We start from the raw sequence: 22,523 nt of genomic DNA on the forward strand, positions 1-22,523 counted from the left end.
TGAGAACCAAGGTTTTGAGCAGGGTCAGGAGTCAGCTGCGCTGGGGAGAAGGGGTTGAGGAGACCCGTGGTCCAGGCAGCAGCAACAGGCGGAGAGGCAGGAAAGAAACCCCCAGGGGTCTGTGTCCTGTGGGAGGGGAGCAGAATGGAGGTAAGGACATCAGGTGCCCCGCTGAGGGGTCTGGATTGGTCCTGAGGGAGCCCAGGAAGGGTTTCGAGCAGGCGCTGATGTGACCAGGTTTCAGTTTTAGAAGAGCTGAAAGGGAGGAGTGAGGCCCTGGTGGTGGGGAGGTGGGTGCAATTAATTAATTGCAGTATTTCTAATTAATCCAGGTGAGAAATGGCGAGGGTCTGACCTGAGATGCTGGCAGTGAGTTTGGAGGGATAGATTCCAGAGATATTAAAAAGGTCCACCAGATTGGTTTATATCATTGATTGGGTATAACAGGCAAGATGGACAAGAGAAAAGCATGGAAAATGAGCTCGGTGATGACCTGGTCCCGTTCTCTCACTTCAGAGAGCAGGAAACGAGCCCAGGAAGGTCCACGACGTGTCCGCACGGCGAGTGTCAGGGCCAGGTCTGGGGCCCAGGTTTCCCGACAGCCACTGCATGTTCCTTACCTGCAGTACAGGCTGCCTGTCCCCTCCTGGGACATTCTCTTGTCAGGTGAGCCAGGAGCTGTGCTGGGTCACCAGGTCAGCAGGTAAGAGGCAAGGCCGAGTCTGAGGGAGGATTAGCCCTGCCCATCACTTCGTTCTGGAAAGCCCAGAAGGCCTATGTTCCCGTTTGTGGCGTCTGAGACCCTCCCACCCCCGTGGGATGGGTTGAGTGGGGCTAGTCCGCTCAGATGGTCTCCTCGAGCATGAAAATACTCAGCAGATTCCTGCTGGGGTGCGAGCTCCCTGTGGCCAGGGTTTCAGGGTTGCCGCTGTTGCATTGTTTTTGTTCACTGCTGCAGCCCGTGTGCAGAGCAGGGCACCGATAGCCAGGTTAGTTCCATTAAGGGGGAGACTGAGCCATTGTTTTTTTCCAATCGACCTTTAATGTTAAACTCTGGCCCTGCATCATCTTCATCACAAATGCCCTTTGATTGACTGAGGTCTTTCTGCTCCTTGTGCTTTCGGATATTAAATGTGCACGTGTGACGGTGCAGTTTGTGGTGCCATGAAGGCGACGTGAGCCGGTGTGTGTGTGTGTGTGTGTGTGAGTCCGTGCACGCGCCCGCACGTGTGCGTTTGTGCATTCCTACTGCACGGGGGCCTTACTCATTGCCATCTCCCACCACCCAGGTCTGAGTACAGTGGCTCCCCCGGTTCACCACAGACCCTCAGTTCCTACCGCCGTGATCCCCCTGCCACCTGGGACCCACCTACTCTTCGCCCAGACCGGGAAGATAGAGCACCTCCCCCTGGAGGGAAACACCATGACCAAGACGGAAGCCAAGGCGCTGCTTCATGCCCCGGTGAGTGCTGGCCGATGGCACTTGGTGACAATTTCTGCTTCAATGGCCTGGAGCAACGGGCGGGGTGCAGTCAGCCCAGGGACCAGGGCTGGACCCCTGGACCCAGGACCTCTTCATTCTGTGTGACCCTGGGTGTCCACCTCTAAATGGGGCCACTGTATTCCTAAGCACCCCCGTGAGGCTCGAGGGTGGGAGCAGAAACAGGAGGCCTTCCAGAGAGACCCCTTTGGTATCTGACCCCTCAGGTGGGCGCATCATGTGAGTTTGCTCTCTTGTCTGCGAGCATCTGCCAGGTTTGATGTTGTCGTCCCTGCTAAATTAGCAACGTGACTCATCTTTCCGCAGCCGCTCAGCTCAAGATGCGCCTGTCTGCCCAGAGGCAGTAGTAAGTAACCAGAGCTTTTCAAAGCTTCAAAGATGCATTTTGTGAGTTGGGGAATTTTTGTCCATTAGTTAGAGGTCAGACACTTCTGAGGAGCTTTTGTGTCTGGGATCCTGACCTCCTGCCAGGAAAACAAACCTGAGACCTGGTGGAGGTTTCTGGCTGTGGACCCAGGGTTGCCAGGGCAGTGGGGGCCGTCAGGGTCCTCTAAGGAGTGAAGAAGTAGCAGCGAGTGGGCTACCAGCTCTTAGAGATGAAAGTCCAGCAGGAATCCTCATTACCCCTCCGTGCTGGTTGCAGAGGCTGCGTAAAGATTCCGGGTAGACATGTTACTTTCTTCTCATCTTCCTTTCCCTACTCCCCTGTCTTTCCCACCTGCCCTATTTTCTTTTCCTGCATGGATCTCTACACACCGCCATACCCCCTCTTCTTTTTGACCAGGGAGGAAACATGATCCAAAAAAGTCTGCAAAATAAAAATGCTTCTTTTTAAAAAAATTTATGTTATTGAAGTATAGTTGATTTACAACGTTGTGTTCATTTCTGCTCTACAGCAAAGTGATTCAGTTATACGTATATATATATATATATATATACATTCTTTTTCATGTTCTTTTCCATTATGTTTTATCATAGGATATTGAATATAGTTCCCTGTGCTCTACAGTAGGACCTTGTTTATCCATTGTTGTTTATCCTTTTTGTTTATCCATGTAATTGTTTATGTCTGCTCATCCCAAACTCTCATTCCTTCACCCCCATCACCTCCCCCTTGGCAATCACAAGTCTGTTCTCTGTCTGTGAGTCTGTTTCTGTTTCATAGATAAGCTCATTTGTGTCATATGTTAGATTCCACATATAAATGATGTCATATGGTATTTGTCTTTCTCTTCCTGACTTACTAACTTACTAGAGATGATAATCTCTAGGTCCATCCATGGTAAAAATGCTTTTCAAAAAGCCTCCTGCAAAGCAGCTGTGATTGGATTCATGTTCTTTGCCAACACAAAACCCTCTGATGGGTTCCCTTCACCCAGAAAAAAATCCAGTTCTTTCCATGGCCTCCGGCTACCTCTCCCACCCCGTTCCCTACCACTGCCCCCTCACTCACCATTGAGTTGAGTCCTCAACTCACCATTCGCACTCCCACCTCAGGGCCTTTGCACTTGCTGTCCCCCTGCCTGGAGTTCTCTCATTCCAGACACTAGCACGGTTCACTGCTGCATGTCACTTGAATTTCTACTGGCACATCAGCTCTTAGAGAAACCTGTCCTGGCTGCCCTATCCAGACTGCAGCCTCCACCTACCCTGCTTTGTCTTTCATCAGGCTCCCAGCACTACTTAAAACATTGTATATCAGGGTACATGTTCTATGTCTGTTGTATCTCTTCCCACCAAGAATATAAGCACAGCAAGATCAGAAATTGTCCGTCTATTTCATGGAGGTGTTTGTTTCACAGGGGTATTGGCAGATCCCACACTGTGCTTGGCACTTGAAAAATATTTGCTGAACAAATGTGTAAGTGATCTTTGTGATTTCCTGTTGCCTCACTGAAGCACAAATCCCTCCAGGGGTAATCATCATTCTTCCTCGTATCCACTAGCACACACTCCCGGGTAGTGGGAGTGGGTTAAATTCCGTGTGAAAGTCGTTTTCCCCCAAGACCAAGGGGAGAGGCTTAAATGCCAAATGAGGCTATGAAGAGCAGGAAATTGAGATGGGATCAGTGGAGGGAGAGTGCTGAAACAACCTTATAAATATTCACTGTGTCCTTCCTATCTATGTATCATCTATCTGTCTGTCCTTCTATGTATGTATGTATCTATCTATCTATCTAACTATCTTTACCATCTAGCTATTTTAACTGTAGCTAATGCCACTGTGGCATTAAGTACAACCATCATCACCATCTATCTCCGGAACCTTTTTCATCATCCCAAACTGAAACTCTGGATCCATTCAATAAAAACTCCCTCCTCCCCTGCCAGCCCTTTGCATCCCCTTCTACTTTCTATCTCTATGAATTTGCCTGTTCTAGGGACCTCCTATAAGTGGAATCATACAGTATTTGCCCTTTCGTAACTGGTTTACTTTATTTAGTATAATATCTTCAGATTTCATCCATGTTGTGGCACGTGTCAGAATTTCCTTCCTTTTTAAGGCTGAATTATATTCCATTGTATGGATGTGTCACATTTTGTTTATCCATTCATCCATCACTGGAGAACTTGGGCTGCTTCCACCTTTTGGCTATTGTGAATAGTGTTGCTATGTACATGGATTTACAAACATCTGTTCAAGTCCTTGCTTTCACTTCTTTTGTATATAGACAAGACCTGGAATTACATGGTAATTCCATTTTTAATTTTTTGAGGAACCACTGTACGGTTTTCCTTAGCACTGCACCATTTTGCATTCCCACCACCAGAGCACAAAGGTTCCAATTTCCCTTCTACCTTGTCAACACTTATTATTTTCTGTTTTTTAATTGTAGCCATCCTAATATATGTAAAGTGGTATCTCATTGTGGTTTTGATTTGCATTTCTCTAATGATTAGTGATGTTAGCATCTTGTCATATACTTACGGACAATTTATATATCTTTGGAAAAATGTCTATTCATATCCTTTGCCCATTTTGTAATTGGGTTGTTTTGTTCTTATTGTTACTGAGTTGTATGAGTTCTTTATATATTCTATCAACCCCTTATCAGTTACATGATTTGCAACTATTTTATCACCTTCCATGGGTTGGTTGCCTTTTCACTTAGTTGATTGTGTCTTTTACTGAACAAAAGCTTTTAATTTTGATAAGATCCAATTTATCTATTTTTGCTTTGATGTCATATCCAAGAAATCATTGCCAAATCCAATGTTATGAGGCTTTCAACTATGTTTTCTTCTAAGAGTTTTGTATTTTTAGCTCTTACATTTAGACTTTCGCTTCATTTGGAGCTAATTTTTGTATATGGTGTATGGTAAGGATCTCTGTTCCTTTATGACATGAGTTTTGGAGGGCAAGTGTCTGCTGATAATAACCCTGATTCTCCCAGTAAAAGAGCATCCTGGTCTTACACTTCTGTGGTCCCCAGGGCCTCACTTTGCATTTCCATATACATTTTAGAGTAAGCTTATAAGTTTCTACCAAAAAGAAAAGGAAGGGAAAGGAAAGGGAAAAAAAAGAAAAGAAAAGCAAAGCCTGCTGGGATTTTGATATGGATAGCACTGGATCTTTAACTCTATTTAGGGATATCCTAAACTCTATTTTGGATATCTTAGCAATATTAAATCTTACGATCCATTAAACTAACATCTCTTCATTTATTTGGGTCTTCTTTAATTTCACTCTACAATGTTTTATAGTATTCAGTATAGAATCTTGCACATTTTAAAATACTTATTCTTAAATATTTTGCTGCTATTATGAACATTATTATTTTAAAATTCTACTTTTTGCTGGTATGTAGAAATACAATTTTACATTGACCTTGGATCCTGCAACCTTGCTAGATTCAATTTTTAGTTAAAATATTACTATAGGTTTCCCAGGAATTTCTACATAAATAATCATAGTCTTAAAATAGAGTGATTTTACCTCTTCCTTTCCAATATTTATGTCTTTTATTTAATTTTTATGATTTTCAGTTGGGCAAAGATTTCTTAGATGATATACGAAAAGCATTAGCCATAAAGAAAAATAAAATTGCACTTAATACACATTTAAAACTTTTGCTCTCCAAAAACATCATTAAGAAAATGAAAAAGTGCTATTTACTGAGAAAAAATATACATACGTACATATATATATGTGTATGACAACAGATTTTTATCTGAAATATAGAAAGAACTCCTTCAACTCAATAATTTAATTTTTAAAATGGACAAAAGAGGGACTTCCCTGGCCATCCAGTGGTTAGGACTCCGCATTTCCTCTGCAGGGGGCATGGGTTTGATCCCTAGTTGGGGAACTAAGATCTTATATGCTGCGTGGCACAGCCAAAAAAAGACAAAGACTTGAAGACAATTCATTTCAAAAGGTATCTCAATGCCTCTAAGCACAGGAAAGAGTCCCACCATCATCATTCACTAGTAGGTGGACCCCTCTCACCACTGGTCTGCACTTCCAGGATAAAGTCATCATTGGACTGGCCTTCGACTGTGTGGACAAGATGGTTTACTGGACCGACATCAGTCAGCCTTCCATTGGGAGAGCCAGTCTGCATGGTGGAGAGCCAAGCACCATCATTCGACAAGGTGGGCAAGCAAATGTCAGTCTTCCTTTTGGGGTTTTGCTTCTAGCAGCCCACGTGGCTCTTGGGAGAGAGTGGAGGGGTGCGGTGTATGGTTGTTTGCAGGATATGGTAATCTGAGAGGGGCTGTGTTCTCAACCTCAAACATCGCCCTTTCCAGCCTTCTCTGAAGAGTCCTCTGAGGACTCATCACTAAATCATGAACATCTTAGCTGGGATTTGTTGCTAGCCTGAGGAGAGTAAAATTAAAACAGGGTAAATGTCCATGCCTGTCTCTGAAAGCTTCTGTAGCCAGTTTTAAGGAATAATAAAGGCCAAACTCCACCATCCAGTTTGGATATACATTTCACCTTCTGGCTGCTGAGCCTAGAACCGATTCTCAGACTGTCTGCCCCAGGGTGGGTGGTCCATCAGGCAATAAGCAGATAGATCGTAAAGATGGAAGGATCACGAGCATATTGGCAAATATTGTCCCTGAGAAGTGAGTCTATTCGCAAGACGGTTTTCCAGTTGAAGGGTTGTCACTTCAACCTGTAATCTCATGGTGGGGTGGGTCTCCTCTCTTCTACCTCACCCCCACTGGACCTTGCTCAGATTGCCAGAAGAGTACAGAAAATCAGGCTGAACTCTTACAGACATTTCTGTTTTTGTTGCCTCACTGATGATAAAGCACATGGCACTTCGGCACAGCTTACCCCTCAACATTTAACCTCAATTCCTTAACTTACGGATGCTGATTTAAGCTGAGGACTCTATTATGTTAATGCCTACCTTCAACAAGCCAAGGCTATTTTACGTAGATATGTTGTATCAAGATTCAAGTCCATTATGACAAAAACCCAAGGGCCTGTAAAAATTCTCCTGTACTGAAAAGGTCAAATATTACACATTACGAAGTCTGTGACTCATCAGCTGACTTGCAGATATTTTCAATCAAAAGACATTGTCATGCCAATGATATTTGCTGTGTAAAATCATCTTGTTTCCTCTGCAAAACACTCAAATCAAAGATACATCCTTAAAATATATGAGCCTCTTTGGTATTTCTTTTTACTTGGGGCCAACTGTAGATTTTCTAATTTCCAATTTAACATTTCCCTAGAAATTGGTACTCTGGAAGGGTCCCTGTGCCTGCGGAGTAGCCCCTGGGGCATGTTTTTCCTTCCTTGGCTCCTTCGGAAGAGATGATGTAGCAGGAATTAAACTGAGGTTGAGTTAAATATGTCTGACTTTGGACATAGACCTCAAATCCTTTTCTGGAATCCAGTATGCTATTTAAATAATGTCTGCTAGTTTTCATGGCTTGCTTTAATGAACAGAAGTTTGAAAATGCCTTTTTGCATCTTATCACTGTTAAAAATGTTGTTGCTATTATCTGTGATTTAACTTCAAAACCCAGTGGAAGAGGGGAGTAGGTCATCGTTTGCTATTTCCTGTTGCTTTTGGAACTGATAATCCAAGAAAGCTTTAAGCTCAGTAAGAAACATTCCAGACAAAAGCCCACTGTGAAAACACAGAATTAAATCAGAATGTGATCTTTGTAGAAGAAAGATCCCTAGGGATACATTTTTTTTTTTAATTTCAAAAAGAGAGAAAGAAACTTCCACTTACATCTTCATCGTGGTATGTGTTGGTACATTCCTAGTGAGTGAAAATGGCAGTGTGTATCTTTTCTTTTTCTTTTCTTCTTAATTTCATAACGTCTGAATCCTGGGTTTCTCTGTCTTTCCTTGAGTTAAAGTCCTAGCCAAATATCTTTGAAAAGTATCGTCATCTGTTTCCTTTCAACATAATCAGTGTGGAATATATTGCCCTGACGTCTTCCCATCTTGCCCTGACTCACAGCAAAGGATGAGGTTTTCCAGGCCTTTCCTTTGGCTCCTTATCCCATAAAGTATTTTCCTGGTTGGGGAAGGAGGTAGGGTTGCTCTTGGGTTTGACGTCAAGAGTAGGGCTGTTTATAAAGAGACAACGTGACACGGAGTTCCTTCCTGGAACTTGTAAAGAGACGCTCACTGAACAGCCTTCCCTGGTCCCACTGTTCTATGTGTGTCTGAATAGCTCATGCCTCTCAGACAGGATGTACTCATTCCAAATATACCCCAGAATGATTTCTTCTGATATTGTCTGAAAGTTGAAAGGGGCCTTTGGAGTTCAGTCTCACCATCTCTTTGCCTCTAGGGACATGGAAAATATTTTAATACTTTATAAATCTTTACTTTTGGATAGAACAATAAAGAACTTGTTTAAAATTAGAAACTGCTGTTTTTAATCCTTAATAAACTTCCTCTGTTGGGGGTCCTTTGAGGGGGCTTAGACATTGCCGGCATTCACAGTCATGATTGTATTAGGGGTCTAGTGAAAGCCGATGTGGAGGGGGCTGAAGGTCGGGATTGCTCCTCTATTGATGAAAGAACACAGTGCTGCACCTGCCACAACTAAGGAGCCAGCGAGCCACAACTAAGGAGCCCGCCTGCCACAAATAAGACCCGATGCAACCAAATAAAGAAAGAAAGCAGAAAAAAAACAGTGCTGGGTTGGTTTCCTCGTTCCAGGCCCCTGGGGCAGGTTAGCTCCATCCTCGGCTCTCCCCCTTCCTGTTTCCACTTCCAGCTGTACTAGATGACCTTCGATTCTATAATCAGCAGAGGGGAAAGAATCCCAGATGACACCAGTAAAACCCTGGTGGGGTTTTAGCTTTTAACTTGATTGTATTTCTAGTCAGGAAACCATTGCAATCTTGAACTCCTGATTGGGTTAGGTGGGTGCTGAAGGTTCCCATTGCAGTCAGCTGAGGCTGTGGCAACCCCTGGCTTGGAAATCAGTTGCTTATAGCCTAGTAGGACTTCTGGGTGCTATTCACAATTCCTGACACCCCTTCTTTGTAATCCTAATACTTGTATCAAAGTAATAACAGCTGTGATTTCTTGCATATATTATTTCTCTGAAATAACCTTTTTTCCCCATTGATGAATAAGGTAAATCTGTCCCGTTCCCATCTTCAGATCTTCTGGTGCCTCCCCTTTGCATAAGGGATAAGCTCTAAGCTCATTAACACGGGCATCCTAATTTCATCTCTGGCCACCCTCCACCCTCGGGGTCTCCAGCCACACAAAATGACATATGGTTTACTTCAGGCCGTGTCTATTCTTCCTTTAGACCTATGTGCTGGTCCCACTACCTGGAAAACCTTTATCCAGGATCTCTGCCTGACAAAGTCCTGTTGTTTCTGCAGGAACCAGCTTTAGGAGGTGTTATCTCCCCCAGGAATCCTCCCCTGGTGTCCCTACGCTGAGTCCAGTGTCCCTCCTTCATGTTCCCACAGAACCTGGAACTCAGTCTGAACTGTGATTGGCTGTGGGCTTCTTCTTGAAGGCAGGGCCACAGCTTCAGCATCTTTATGGGCCTGGCTCCCAATGTAGTGCACAGGGTGGATGTCCATCGAGGGAATGAGTAGCATTTTTCAATTTGTCACTAAGTGTTACTTATCTTAAACAACAAGCATTGAACACTCCCATTTGCTTTTTTCAAGGTGCAAGGATTGGATGCCAGGTGAAATAGCACTGAGTAATCAGAAAAACCTCATCTTACTTGCTTTAAAAAATATCAGGAGTGTTTGGTGTTTGCTTCTAGATCTTGGAAGCCCATGTTTGGTGTTTGCTTCTAGATCTTGGAAGCCCAGAAGGCATTGCTCTTGACCATCTTGGCCGCAACATCTTCTGGACGGATTCTCACCTGGATCGGATAGAAGTTGCAAAGCTGGATGGGACCCAGCGCCGGGTGCTGTTTGAGACTGATTTGGTGAATCCCAGAGGCATCGTGACGGATTCCGTGAGAGGGTATCTTTGTGTAAATCTGTGTGTGCGTCTCTTCTATTTGCATCTGCCCTTTTGGATTTTCTCAAATGTTAGGCTATAACTCCAGCACTGCTCTCCTGAAATGAATGAGTTTAGGACGAGTGAGTCTACAGTCGGTGGCTTGCAGATATCCATGGCGAGATGGCAGTATGTTCACGTGTGATCATGGACTTGATACCGTGTTCCACTTTCCAATCTTTAACCAAGAGCCTTTGTAAGTTGACAGCTCAGAAATTGGATATTTCCACTTGGGTTGAATGGGAATCAACACCTGACTTGTATCGATCCCAGAAGAGTATCAAGGTAGCATAAATGTCCCCCTGGGGCTCCTTCCTGGGGGCCAACCCATCATGAACACCTTGGAGTCCCTCCCTATGGGTTTTGTCAGCATATCAGTGCTTTTTCTCCCTTTCCCTTACTGCAAGCTCTACATCTTACACACCGGGCCCGTGTCTCCTTGACGCTTTGACTCTTTCCCTTTGAGCCACACCTCTTGTTCTGTGGCCACTCAACCACCTGCCTGACAGCAGGTGCCTTGACCACTGCCTCTGCCAGCCTTGCTTCTGGGCTTCATCCCCTGGGTCTGCTGTGCCTTCCTGTGTGGTGACAGCATATGGGAATTATTCCCATGTGTTTATGTCAGTTATGGTGTTCTGGGGTTTTTTGTTGTCGTTGTTGTTTGTATTTGCGGTACGCGGGCCTCTCACTGTTGTGGCCTCTCCCGTTGCGGAGCACAGGCTCTGGACGCGCAGGCTCAGCGGCCATGGCTCACGGGCCCAGCCGCTCCACGGCATGTGGGATCTTTCCGGACCGGGGCACGAACCCGTGTCCCCTGCGTCGGCAGGTGGACTCTCAACCACTGCGCCACCAGGGAAGCCCGTTCTGGGGTTTTTTAAACAGTTTTACTGAGATATAATACGTAACTTATGTTTAAGGGGAGTGAAATCGAGAGTAACAGAAAGATTCAAGTGAAGAGCCAGATCCAAGGGTCTTTGCAAAGGAAAATGTCTTGACGCCTGCAGATCCTTTTCAGCCGTTCTGTGTCTCAGTGTCTGCTAATGTCTTCACCATGGGTTCTTTATAAGTGTTTTTTTTCCATAATGAACTTTATTTTTTAAATTTTATTTTAATTTTTTTTGGCTGCCCCTTGCAGCTTGCAGGGTCTTAGTTCCCCAACCAGGGATGGAACCCAGGCCCTCAGCAGTGAAAGCGCGGAGTCCTAACCCCTGGACCGCCAAGGAATTCCCCTCGTTTAAAGTTTTTTGTTGTTGTTGTTATTTTTTTAACTTTTTATTTTATATTAGAGTCAAGTTGATTTACAGTGTTGTGTCAGTTTCAGGTGTACAGCAAAGTGATTCAGTTATACATATACATGTATCTATTCTTTTTCAAATTCTTTTCCCATTTAGGTTGTTACGTAATATTGAACAGAGTTCCCTCTGCCATATAGTAGGTCTTGCTGGTTATCCATTGTTTTAAAATTAATTAATTAATTAATTATTTTTTTGGCCGCGTTGCATTTTCACTGCTGCGCGCAGGCTTTCTCTAGTTGCATCAAGCGGGGGCTATTCTTCGTTGCGGTGCGCGCGCTTCTCATTGAGGTGGCTTCTCTTGTTGCAGAGCATGGGCTCTAGGCATCTGGGCTTCAGTAGTTGTGGCATGCAGTCTCAGTAGTTGTGGCGCATGGGCTCTAGAGCACAGGCTCAGTAGTTGTGGCTTGCGGGCACTAGAGCGCAGGCTCAGTAGTTGTGGCTCGTGGGCTCTAGAGTGCAGGCTCAGTAGTTGTGGCACACAGGCTTAGATGCTCTGTGGCGTGTGAGATCCTCCAGGACCAGGGCTCGAACCCGTGTCCCCTGCATTAGCAGGCGGATTCTTTTTTTTTTTTTTAACATCTTTATTGGGGTATAATTGCTTTACAATGGTGTGTTAGTTTCTGCTTTATAACAAAGTGAATCAGTTATACATATACATATGTTCCCATATCTCTTCCCTCTTGCGTCTCCCTCCCTCCCATGGCAGGCGGATTCTTAACCACTGCGCCACCAGTAGCGTGTACATGTCAATCCCAAACTCCCTAACTATCCCTCCCCCCAACCCTTCTCCTCTGGTAACCATAAGTTCATTCTCCAAGTCTGTGAGTCTTAAGTGTTTTCTAAGTGAACTTTTTCTCATGCATCTTCATATTTTTCTTCCTCTTTCTCCTCCTTTTCCTCCTCCAGGAATCTTTATTGGACAGACTGGAACAGAGATAGCCCCAAAATCGAAACTTCCTATATGGATGGCACAAACCGGAGGATCCTTGTGCAGGATGACCTGGGTTTGCCCAACGGGCTGACCTTTGACGCTTACTCATCTCAACTCTGCTGGGTGGATGCAGGTGATGGAAAGCCCCAGGCCTGGCTCCCGGGGTTGGAACAGTGCCTTGTTTTTTACCAAACAATTATTGTTACCCCCTGTACTATCAAGATTATCTGTTACGGGGAAGAGAGCTTAAGATAACTGCTTTTTTCCTGCACAAACAATAGCTGCATATCTTTGCTCTGAAATTTATTGTTTCTCTAGGCTTGACACAGTCTAGGGAGAGCTCTTAATCTTCCAGGTCAGGGGTCAGCAAACTACAGCCCTGGGACAAATCCAACCTCCTTGGTATAACCCAGGAGCTATAAACGGTTTTCACATTTTAAAAAAAATTAATTTATTTATTTGTTTTTATTTTTGGCCGTGTTGGGTCTTCATTGCTGCGCACAGGTTTTCTCTAGTTGCGGCAACTCTTCGCTGCGGTGCGTGGGCTTCTCGTTGCGGTGGCTTCTCTTGTTGCAGAGCACGGGCTCTAGGCGCGCGGGCTTCGGTAGTTGTGGCTTCAGTAATTGTGGCTCATGGGCTCTAGAGCGCAGGATCAGTAGTTTTGGTACACAGGCTTAGTTGCTCCGCAGCATGTGGGATCTTGCCAGACCAGGGCTCGAACCCGTGTCCCCTGCATTGGCAGCCAGATTCCTAACCACAGCACCACCAGGGAAGCCCCGGTTTTCACATTTTTAAATGTTACATTTTAAAAGGTTATATACAGCACGTGGAAAGGAGGGCCTCTGGAGTGTGGAGTTCTGGAGTTTGGAGAGAGAAAACTGTAGCTGGAGCTTCAGCTTCCTGTTTGCCACCAACAAAATTATCAGCATCTTGCATCAACCGTGCGCTATCGATCCCTCCCTCTCTCCTACTCATTTCCCTCAAGCATTTTAAGAAGCCCCAGTGAAGAGCCTTAAAGAAGCAGTCCAGGATCATGCATTCTCATTGCCTCTTGGAAAACAGGGAGGCCTCCATGGCAAGTTCCCACCTCACGTAGGAAGAGAAGGGCCACATAAAGGGAAAAGAACTTCCAAAGATATAAAGAAGGTGTCTCATTCCTCCACATCCAATAGTACTTGTGTACAAAGCTTTAAAAGATGGAAGCAGAGTTTGATGGGCCTGCCTGCAGTTACCAGTGCCATCGTGTGCTCTGGACTCTACCCATTTTTACTGAGTGTATAATCTACATGGTCATTTCTAACTGAGTACTACGCCGTCATACGACGTCACCGAGGCCTCCAAAACACTGTGTATTTTAATTTGCATTTTTATAAGACTGTTTAGGCAAGCTCAAGTGGTAATGCAAAATTTCTTATTATAGGATGCTTCGGAGTTTCAGATTTAAGACAATGACAACTTAATTCAGTTGGCATTAGAGCTATCTAAAAGTTTTTTCAATCCATAGACTGTTTTGCAGACAAACTAGTTGGCTCAAATTTATTAGTCTCACACTCCTGCTGAGGCTCATTTTATATTTCACATGCAAGAATCTGAACGTCTCAGAAATGTAGTGCAAATCACGCATTCCGCCTAGTCATACTCATTTTCAGTACGGTCAAGTCTTCTCCCAAAGACCAAATGATTTGATAGAAATACTCTACCTTTCAGACTGGGGACAAACTAAACCTTGGCATTTTCAGTAAACTATTTGTTTACATTAATAAAATAGATTGATACTGTAAAATAAATAAATAAAAGGTTATATAAATGCTTATATAATGTCCTGGGTTTTTGCCTCTTGGCTCACAAAACCTAAACTAGTTACTAACTGGCCCTTTAAGAAAAAGTTTGCTGACCCCCCAGAGCCTGTCCTCATCCTGATACCTATTAAGCACGTCACAACTTAACATTCTTGTAGCTCCCGCTTGTCCCCGGGGGCTTAGGCAGGACTTGAGGCCAAGGAAGATAAAGTAATGCAGCCCTGATGTGTGCTCCGGCCTGGGCAGATTTGGGGTGTCCCTCAGGCGAGGGATGTGGGCAAGATGCTCAGCCGGGGAGGAATGTCAGCCATCCATCAAGTCTCTCTTGTGTTCCTGCTTTGTTCTAGACACTGTCGGGTGCCACGGGGGATGCAGGGAGTAAAGCGTGCGCAGTTGAGTGAAAGCCCAAGCCTTAAGTTGGTCATGATGCGGGTATTGATGCGAGGCTGTGCAGCTCGGCAATTCTAAGGGCTCTGAATGCAGGGAGGGGAGGTGTGGAGAGGCTTCAAGGAGGAGGGGCTTGAGCAGGAGCTGGAAGATGGCATCGTTCCTAAGTCCCCGGGAACTGGTGAAACGGGGTGCTCTTCCTCTGCTCCAGCTTCTGTCTCCCCATCAGAACCAGGTATGGGTACTGGATGGAGGGGGTGTTGATCAATGAGGGGCCAGGGAGGATGAACAGACAACTTTCCAGTTTAGAAGAGCAACTCTTGTGTTCTCTAGGATATGAGCCTGTAGCGCTCCCTCTCACCCTTGCCCTCATTACTCTCGTTTTTGGACACAAAGGGCCCATTTCTTGTACGAACAATGGACGATTTGTGTTTGCCCCACACAGGCACCCATCGGGCCGAATGCCTGAAGCCCGATCAGCCCAGCAGACGCAAGGTTCTTGAAGGGCTCCAGTATCCTTTCGCCGTTACAAGCTTCGGGAAGAATCTCTATTACACAGACTGGAAGATGTACGTCAGCAGCTGGAGCGTGGGGGCCGGGGGGCCTGCCCTGCCGCCCTCTCTGGAGGCCACACCCTTCCCAAGTGGCCTCTTGGCTTGACCTTCCCGCCTCCAGAGGTGCCCCCTCTGCCTCGCCCTTTGGTTGTCAGAGAGGAGGGCAAGGAATGGGAGGTGGGGCTTCTGGGGAAGCAGGGGGTGTGCCATGTACCATCTGGATGCTCCTTGATGGGCAGCTTCAAGTGCAGACTTGGACTTCCTGAGCATGTCTATTCTCTCCCCAGGAGCCGATCTCGGTCACTTGGCTGGTGGGCTCCATGCCCCCATTTTATTTTAATTCTTAAACTGCAGTATTCCCAAAGCCGCTTCTTGACCAGCTCTTCCCGCAGGAAGGTGGGGTTAAACCAAGCAAGCAGGTGTGGCAAGGGCATCTGTATAGAAAGTCAATTTCCCAGCTTGGAATTTAGAGCCAGAGGGAAGAGCCAGCTGACCTTTTCCAATTTTTTTTTTTTTTTAAGAAGCCAGAGAACTGCACGCCTGTCTCATCCCAGGAAGAGGGAGGGATGGCTAGGAAGCAAGGCCAGTGAATCTGTTGATGGCCTCCAAACAACAAAAGAGGCTGCCCCCTAGAGAAAAGTTCAAGACCTTAGATGTATTTTAACCTCCCATCTTTTGGTGCTCTGTAGGAATTCCGTGGTTGCTGTGGATCTCGCTATTTCCAGAGAGACGGATTCCTTCCATCCCCACAAAGAGACCCGGCTGTATGGCATCACCACCGCCCTGTCTCAGTGTCCTGAAGGTAACTCACCTGTGCTGTAACTGGTCAGGGGGCTGGAAGCACTCTGGGGCTCAGAGCCCACACTCCAGCTGCTACCTATGTGGCCTCTCATAGCCCTTATCACGTGGCAGGTGAGACACAGTCCCTTCCGTCATGGGTCTTCATTATTGAGTAGGTGAGCCAAGATGAATCAATAGAAAATGTTAAAGAATGAAGTGGATCGAGGATAAGGGTGAGGAAAAGTCTAAAAGTATGCGGTCTTCAGGTTCTAAGGAGGAACATCAGTGTTAGGATCTCTGCTGCTTTAAAATCCATCCATTTGGCCTGCCAGCAACAACAGTAATTCATAATAATAATAATTACCAGGCAAACATGGATGTGATACTTACTGTGAGCTAGGTACGTCACATATATTAAGTCACTTAGCATACTAAGTGCTTTGTATCCACTCGTTCACTTAATCCTTGTAGCAACCCTATGAGGTAGGTACTATTATTATGCTCACCTTATAAATAAGGAAACGGAAGCCACTTGCCCAGAGTCACACGGTCACTCATGGTGCTCACGATGGCAGAACCAGGGATGAGCTATGCAGCCTGGCTTGAGTCTATGCTAGGCTGCCTCTCCAAATTCTCTCCCCTAACCCAACCTCCTTCCTGGTTTCCCTCCTGTCCCCCAGTCAAGTGGCCAAGCTAGATAAAGAACACATTGTGCTTTAAAATTCCAACCCCATGTTCTGTTCAGAGCTGGAAAACCCTCCCTGAGATCTGTTTAATAGCTTCAATGGTAAATCTGCATAGCCCCCAGATCAGGAATCAAGGTTTTTGCACATCTGGCAAATCCTTAATGATGAGGAAACAGCCGATAGATAAGCTGAGCTGAGTGCCCTGTGCAGCCTTCCCTGTTCCCCAGGAGCCCCCACAAGCTTGGCCTCCCAGAGACCAAAAAGGGGTGTAGTATGGAGGCCACTCTCTTAGCTGTTGAGCTGACTTCTGCCTTTTCCAGGTCACAACTACTGCTCAGTGAACAATGGTGGCTGCACCCACCTCTGCTTGGCCACCCCAGGAAGCAGGACCTGCCGTTGCCCTGACAATACCCTGGGCGTTGACTGTATCGAGCGGAAATGAAGACAAGAGTGCCTCATTCCCTCTCTAAAGTATTTCACAGCAACACCCTACTTGAAAGGGTCCAGACTGAAAACTGTCTGACCTGGTGGCTAAGTGGACACCAGGTCCAGGGCCAACCCAGCCTGAACCCCAACAGCATTGCCCTCACTGTTCCCCAAAACATATGCCCTGCACTTCTGGAATGGGAAAGCCTCTACTCCTACGCAAAGACAGAAAACCTCCCTGACCCCAACCCGCAGACAAGCTTATACAGCCCTGAGTGAAGATTATATGCCCCGTCCTGGTGCTGGAAACTTTCCCCAACCTTAACACCCCAGTGGTGAGTAGAACCTCCCCAGGCCTGAACTGCCCCTTCCCTGTGGCCTTACGAGCTCAGCCTCACTCTGAGATACCCATCATCCCGTCAGCTGCTGAACACACCAGCCAGGATTGTCTAGGCAAGGCTGTGAGCAAAGGAGGGAGTTAGCCCTCCCACACTTTCGTCTTGGTGCTCTGATTTCCCTTTTTATACTCCTGGCTTTGAACCCCTGAGTTCTGTACCACCTGCATCCTGCCCAAGGCCCACATTATAGAGAGCAAGCCCTGCTTTTTGGTCAAAACCCACCCTGTCCGAAGGATACATGGGTATTTGGTGGATGATACTGAGAAACCTCTCCCAGCTAAATTATTGGCATTTCAGCAGTCGTCTTTGGTAGTCAAATGCTCAAATCAAAGGAGTGTCCTGCAGTAGGACTTTCAATGTGTGGAGTCAGATGTTTGAGGATGGGGATTCTATAGATGTGCCTTAAATTATACCAAAGATGACCAGAGCACTTGGATCCTAGCATCTGGTCTCTGGGGTGGCACAGCCCCACTGCTGGCACCTGTATCCAGCCTCCTAATGGAGACCCATCTGAGACACAGGCTGGGGCTGGTACCAGAGATGACACCCCCTATAGTCCCTCACCTCTGGCCTCCACCCATGAGATCCAATCTACAATCAACCATAAGCTTTCTTCTCCTTTGTTTCTCCCTCTATCCATGGCCCTTGCTGGCTGTATTCTCATGCAAAATCACAATCCAGGAGGGCCAAACTGAATATTTATACTAGTGATCCAGACCATTTATTGCTCATTGGTGTAATTAAAAGGACCATTGCCACATTTCATGTGTATGTTTCTACAGTTTGTTTAGAAAACCTCTCCTGACTATATATAGCTAGTGGGTTTTTTTTGTTTGTTTGCTTGTTGTTTTTTTGTCAACTGCTTCCCAGAGTCCTAAAATGATAGAAATTTTGGACTGAAAGCTGAGATTAAGGAATTTGAGTCAGTAAAGATCGGGGTAAGGGAGTAGAGAAGACTCAGAAGTATCTCAAAGAGACTGACCAAGAGCAGGAATGGAAAGCCCAAGAGAAAGGGTGGAGGAGGGGATTTAACAATAGCAATGAGAAAAATTCTTAAATAACGCCAAAGAAAAAAATGGTATGTCCTTGCCAGAGAACACTTATACACTTGACATGGAAGAATATGCCTGTTTTTCTCCGTAAGGAAGAGACCCCTCTTCTTATCTGCAAACCTCAGGACACTCAGCCCCTCCCACCCCCTTTTCTGCAGTACATGAGACCTGAATCAAGAGAGCCTTTCCTTGAATAATTGGAGTTTGTTTTGAGAGGCACATATCCCCAAGAATCACAAGGTTTGGGGAACACATGGGTCTTTTATATAGCCCAACCCCATAAATTAGTTTAATTTTATATTTATCATTCCATATTGAGCCCTCTATAGCAAATGTTTTGTCATGACTTTGTATAATGTTTATAACTATCTTATTCATTTTACTAAACTCATTCTAAAATTTTGTAAATGATAAATTCTTAAACTGTGGAAACCATTGAAGGTGCTTATTAACTGTTCCCCAGATTTGTACAAGTATTGGATGATTATTTGAGTTTACAGCTGTATAAATATTAGTGCAGAAAATAAATTTTTTTTTTTGTTAAAAAATCTCCCTCTATCTTGTATGAATGAAGATATTTAATCTCGGGAGGCGGATTCACAATGGAAAGATAGCCATTTAATAATCTGCAAAACCTATTTAGTCCCCAGTGTTTTAAGGGATGGTTTGTTTCCCAAGTGAGTCCCTGAACTTAGGGGCTGATATTTGACTTAAAAATTAATTCTATTGTGGACATCAAGTCACCCTTTTAAACATTGTTTTCATTTTTTTTTTTTTGCGGTTCGCGGGCCTCTCACTGTTGTGGCCTCTCCCGTTGCGGAGCACAGGCCCCGGACGCGCAGGCTCAGCAGCCATGGCTCACGGGCCCAGCCGCTCCGCGGCATGTGGGATCCTCCCGGACCGGGGCACAAGCCCGTGTCCCCTGCATCGGCAGGTGGGCTCCCAACCACTGCGCCACGAGGGAAGCCCAAACATTGTTTTCATTTTTTAGAAAAATTTTAGCTACAGGCAATAGGGTTTCCTGATTCAGTTCTGAAGATGAGCTGTGTTTTTCTCCCCTCCTCATGTCCAGAAGGAGCAAAGATACCTTCCTGACCTTGGCCACAGAGTGAGACCCCCGTTCCGTTCTAAGCTGCCACCAATGGGAAGTGCCACCCGTGCCAACCCCTGGGGGGATGAGAATGGACCGTTGACTTGGACAGAGTGAAGGGGGCTCAGAAATAGCAGGAACAAGGTGCTCAGAGCTGAAGTTGTTGTAGAGAAGGGACCTGGTACGTCAGGGCCTGCTTGTAAAATGGCACCGTAGTGGGATCAGTTACAGCCTGCCAATGTGGATTTATTGACAGGGACAACTTACGTTAGGGCTAAAACTTCCAGTGTTTTATTCTGGTCATAAAATCGTAAAGGTGATGCCAGGGAAGATGGTGGAGTAGGAAGGTTTAGGAATCCATCCATCTGTCAAAACAGCAGTTGAACTGGCAGGAGCTGTCTGAATAAAGTACTTCGGAACTCTGTGTCTAGTAGAATGCTTGCAGCACCCAGGAGAGAGCTTGATGAAAGGCTGATACATTTTGGTCAATTTCCTCTTAATAGTGGCAACCATCACCCACCCCTCGGCCCCAAGACACTCAGCTGTGGGGACAGCAGCCCACGTTCCTAGTGTTCCTAGTTAGGGCCAGGGTGAGCGATAAGAACAACACTGCTCTCCAAAAATCAGATTTGTGGGTTCTGATCGCTGCTTTTAATTGTTTGGAGGCCAGCACAGAGGGAAAGGTCTTCCTGATGTTGGATTTGGCAATGATTTCTTGTATATGACACCAAATGCACAAGCAACAAAAGAAAAAGATGAATTGGTCATCAAAATTCAAAACTTTTGTGCATCAAAGGAGTGAAATGAGGGACTTCCCTGGTGGTCCACTGGCTAGGACTCTGTGCTCCCAATGCAGGGGGCCCAGGTTCCATCACTGGTCAGGGAACTAGATCCCACATGCCACAACTAAGAGTTCGCATGCTGCAACTAAAAAGATCCTGCACGCGGCAACGAAGATCCCGCGTGCTGCAACTAAGAACTGACACAGCCAAATAAATATATAAACAAATAAATATTTTTTTAAAAAAGAAGTGAAATGACAACCAACCCATGAAAGGGTAGAAAGTATTTGTGAATCCGATATCTGATAAGGGTTAATATCCACAATATGTAAAGAACTATAACTCAACAATAACAATAGCAAAAACAACCCAATCAAAAATGGGCAAAGGATTTGAATAAACATTTTTTCAAAGAAGATATACAAATGGCCAATAAGCACATGAAAAGATGGTCAACATCATTAACCTTTAGGGGAAAGCCAATCAAAACCACAATTCGATATCACTTCACACACATTAGGGTGGCAGATGGCTATCAAAAACAAAAACAGAAAATAACAGTGTTGAGAAGGATGTGGAGAATTGGAACCCTTGTGCATTTCCAGTGGGAACGTAAAATGGTGCTGCCACAAAGGAAGTCCATTTTGCGGTTCCTCAAAAAGTTGAACACAGGGGCTTCCCTGGTGGCGCAGTGGTTGGGAGTCTGGGCCCGTGAGCCATGGCCGCTGAGCCTGCGCGACCGGAGCCTGTGCTCCGCAACGGGAGAGGCCACAACAGTGAGAGGCCCGCGTACCGCAAAAAAAAAAAAAAAAAAAGTTGAACACAGAATTATCATATGATCCAGCGATTCCACTCCTAGGTATACACCCAAAGAAACTGAAAGCAGGAGCTCGAACAGATACTTGTACACCAATGTTCATAGCAGCATTATTCACAATAGCCAAAACATGAAAATAACCCAAGATTCCCTCACTAGATGAAAGGATAAACAAAATCTAGTGTACACATACAAGGGAATAATATCCAGCCATAAAAAGTAATGGAGTTCTGACACATGCTACAACGTGGATGAACCTTGGAGTCACTGTGCTAAATGAAATAAGCGAGTCACAAAGGAACGAACATTATATGATTCTACTTATGTGAGGTACCTAGAATAGACAAATTCATAGAGACTCAAAGTAGATTAGAGTTTACCAGGTGCTAGGGGCAAGAGGAAATGGGGGTTATTGCTTTATGGTTTCAGAGGTTTTACTTAGGGTGATGAAAAAGGTTTGGATATAAATAGTGGTGATGGTTACACAACATTGTGAATGTACTTAATGCCACATGTACACTTAAAAATGGCAAATTCTATGTAATGTATATTCTACCACGATTTTTTAAATTACTAATGTAATATACAAAAAAAAACATTGCATGTACACTTTACATGGGTGAATTGTATGGCATATGAATTATAATCTCAATAAACCTGCTTTCTAAAAATACACTGTAATTTAAAGAAAGGCGAGTCACCTAAGATTGGCAAAATGCTGATCATTGTTGTGGTTGGCTGAATTCTAAAGATTCCAAGATTCTAATCTAGGTGCTTTGCAGATGGAATTAAGATTATTGGTTAGCTGGACCCCAAGAGGCCAGTCCATCTAAGGATGATCTCTGTGTCTCCCTTGCCCCCTGGTTTCCTAGCGGAGAGGGAGGGAGAGAGGAGAGTGAATCTAAATGTTTATTTCCCTCTCCCTGCCGACTTGCGGAAGGTTATCTCTACCCCTTGACCACCGAAGGTCACTGCCCCTCTCCAGGTGTCCCCCTTCCCACGCTGTCTGCTAGGGTCCCAGGAACCACTCTCTTCCCTGGTCTCTGGACCTCAGGGAGGTAACAGCCTCCTGGTACTTTCCCCTAGGACTGCTCCGTTCCCTCTGAGGTTCCTCACACCCCAGCCATAACTTTAAACTTCCCTCATATTATCCTAACATGGGTACATCTGGCTTTTGAGACTGCGACTGAAAAAAAATTGCACAGCCTAAAAGCTGAGAATTATGTACTATTCAGCAGACTTAACTGAGGACTTCACAGCCTCTCAGATCACTCTGAGGCTCCGCTCCAAAGAGGCAAGGGAGGAGCCAGATAAATAGTTTTTGCAAAAACAAAACCAAAAAGCAAACAAAAAAACCCCCAGGGAGCTGGAACATCAAAAGATTACTGTTAATTAAAGAACTAAAGAAAACCAGACATTGCAAGTTAATGAATTCAGCGCTTTTCCTTGTATGGAAAGATGCAAGAATCTGGGCTTGAAATTTTTCATTTGATATGCACCTTAGTATTTAGGGCCAGTGTTCTGGATTTCTCTGTCCTGAATCCCCTCAGGGTGCATG

At 45.2% G+C, this 22,523-nt stretch overlaps 1 protein-coding gene across 3 annotated transcripts in view; it reads left to right on the forward strand.

Moving 5' to 3' along the window:
- NID1 (nidogen 1) overlaps positions 1–21,636 on the forward strand; it is a 97,303-nt gene extending 75,667 nt beyond the window's left edge. For 2 of the 3 annotated variants that reach the window (XM_033841920.2, XM_033841919.2), the window contains exons 14-20: positions 1,290–1,462; positions 5,971–6,097; positions 9,761–9,932; positions 12,170–12,327; positions 14,826–14,949; positions 15,624–15,736; positions 16,721–21,636. In XM_033841920.2, coding sequence (XP_033697811.1) covers positions 1,290–1,462; positions 5,971–6,097; positions 9,761–9,932; positions 12,170–12,327; positions 14,826–14,949; positions 15,624–15,736; positions 16,721–16,842 — 989 coding nt within the window. In that variant the 3' untranslated portion in view covers positions 16,843–21,636. Of the gene's footprint in view, positions 1–1,289; positions 1,463–5,970; positions 6,098–9,726; positions 9,933–12,169; positions 12,328–14,825; positions 14,950–15,623; positions 15,737–16,720 lie in introns of those variants that run through there. The other variant, XM_033841921.2, reaches the window with a different exon arrangement.
- The last annotated feature ends 887 nt before the right edge of the window (positions 21,637–22,523 follow it).

Source organism: Tursiops truncatus, chromosome 16, assembly GCF_011762595.2.
Source record: "Tursiops truncatus isolate mTurTru1 chromosome 16, mTurTru1.mat.Y, whole genome shotgun sequence".
Classification (NCBI taxonomy): domain Eukaryota; kingdom Metazoa; phylum Chordata; class Mammalia; order Artiodactyla; family Delphinidae; genus Tursiops; species Tursiops truncatus.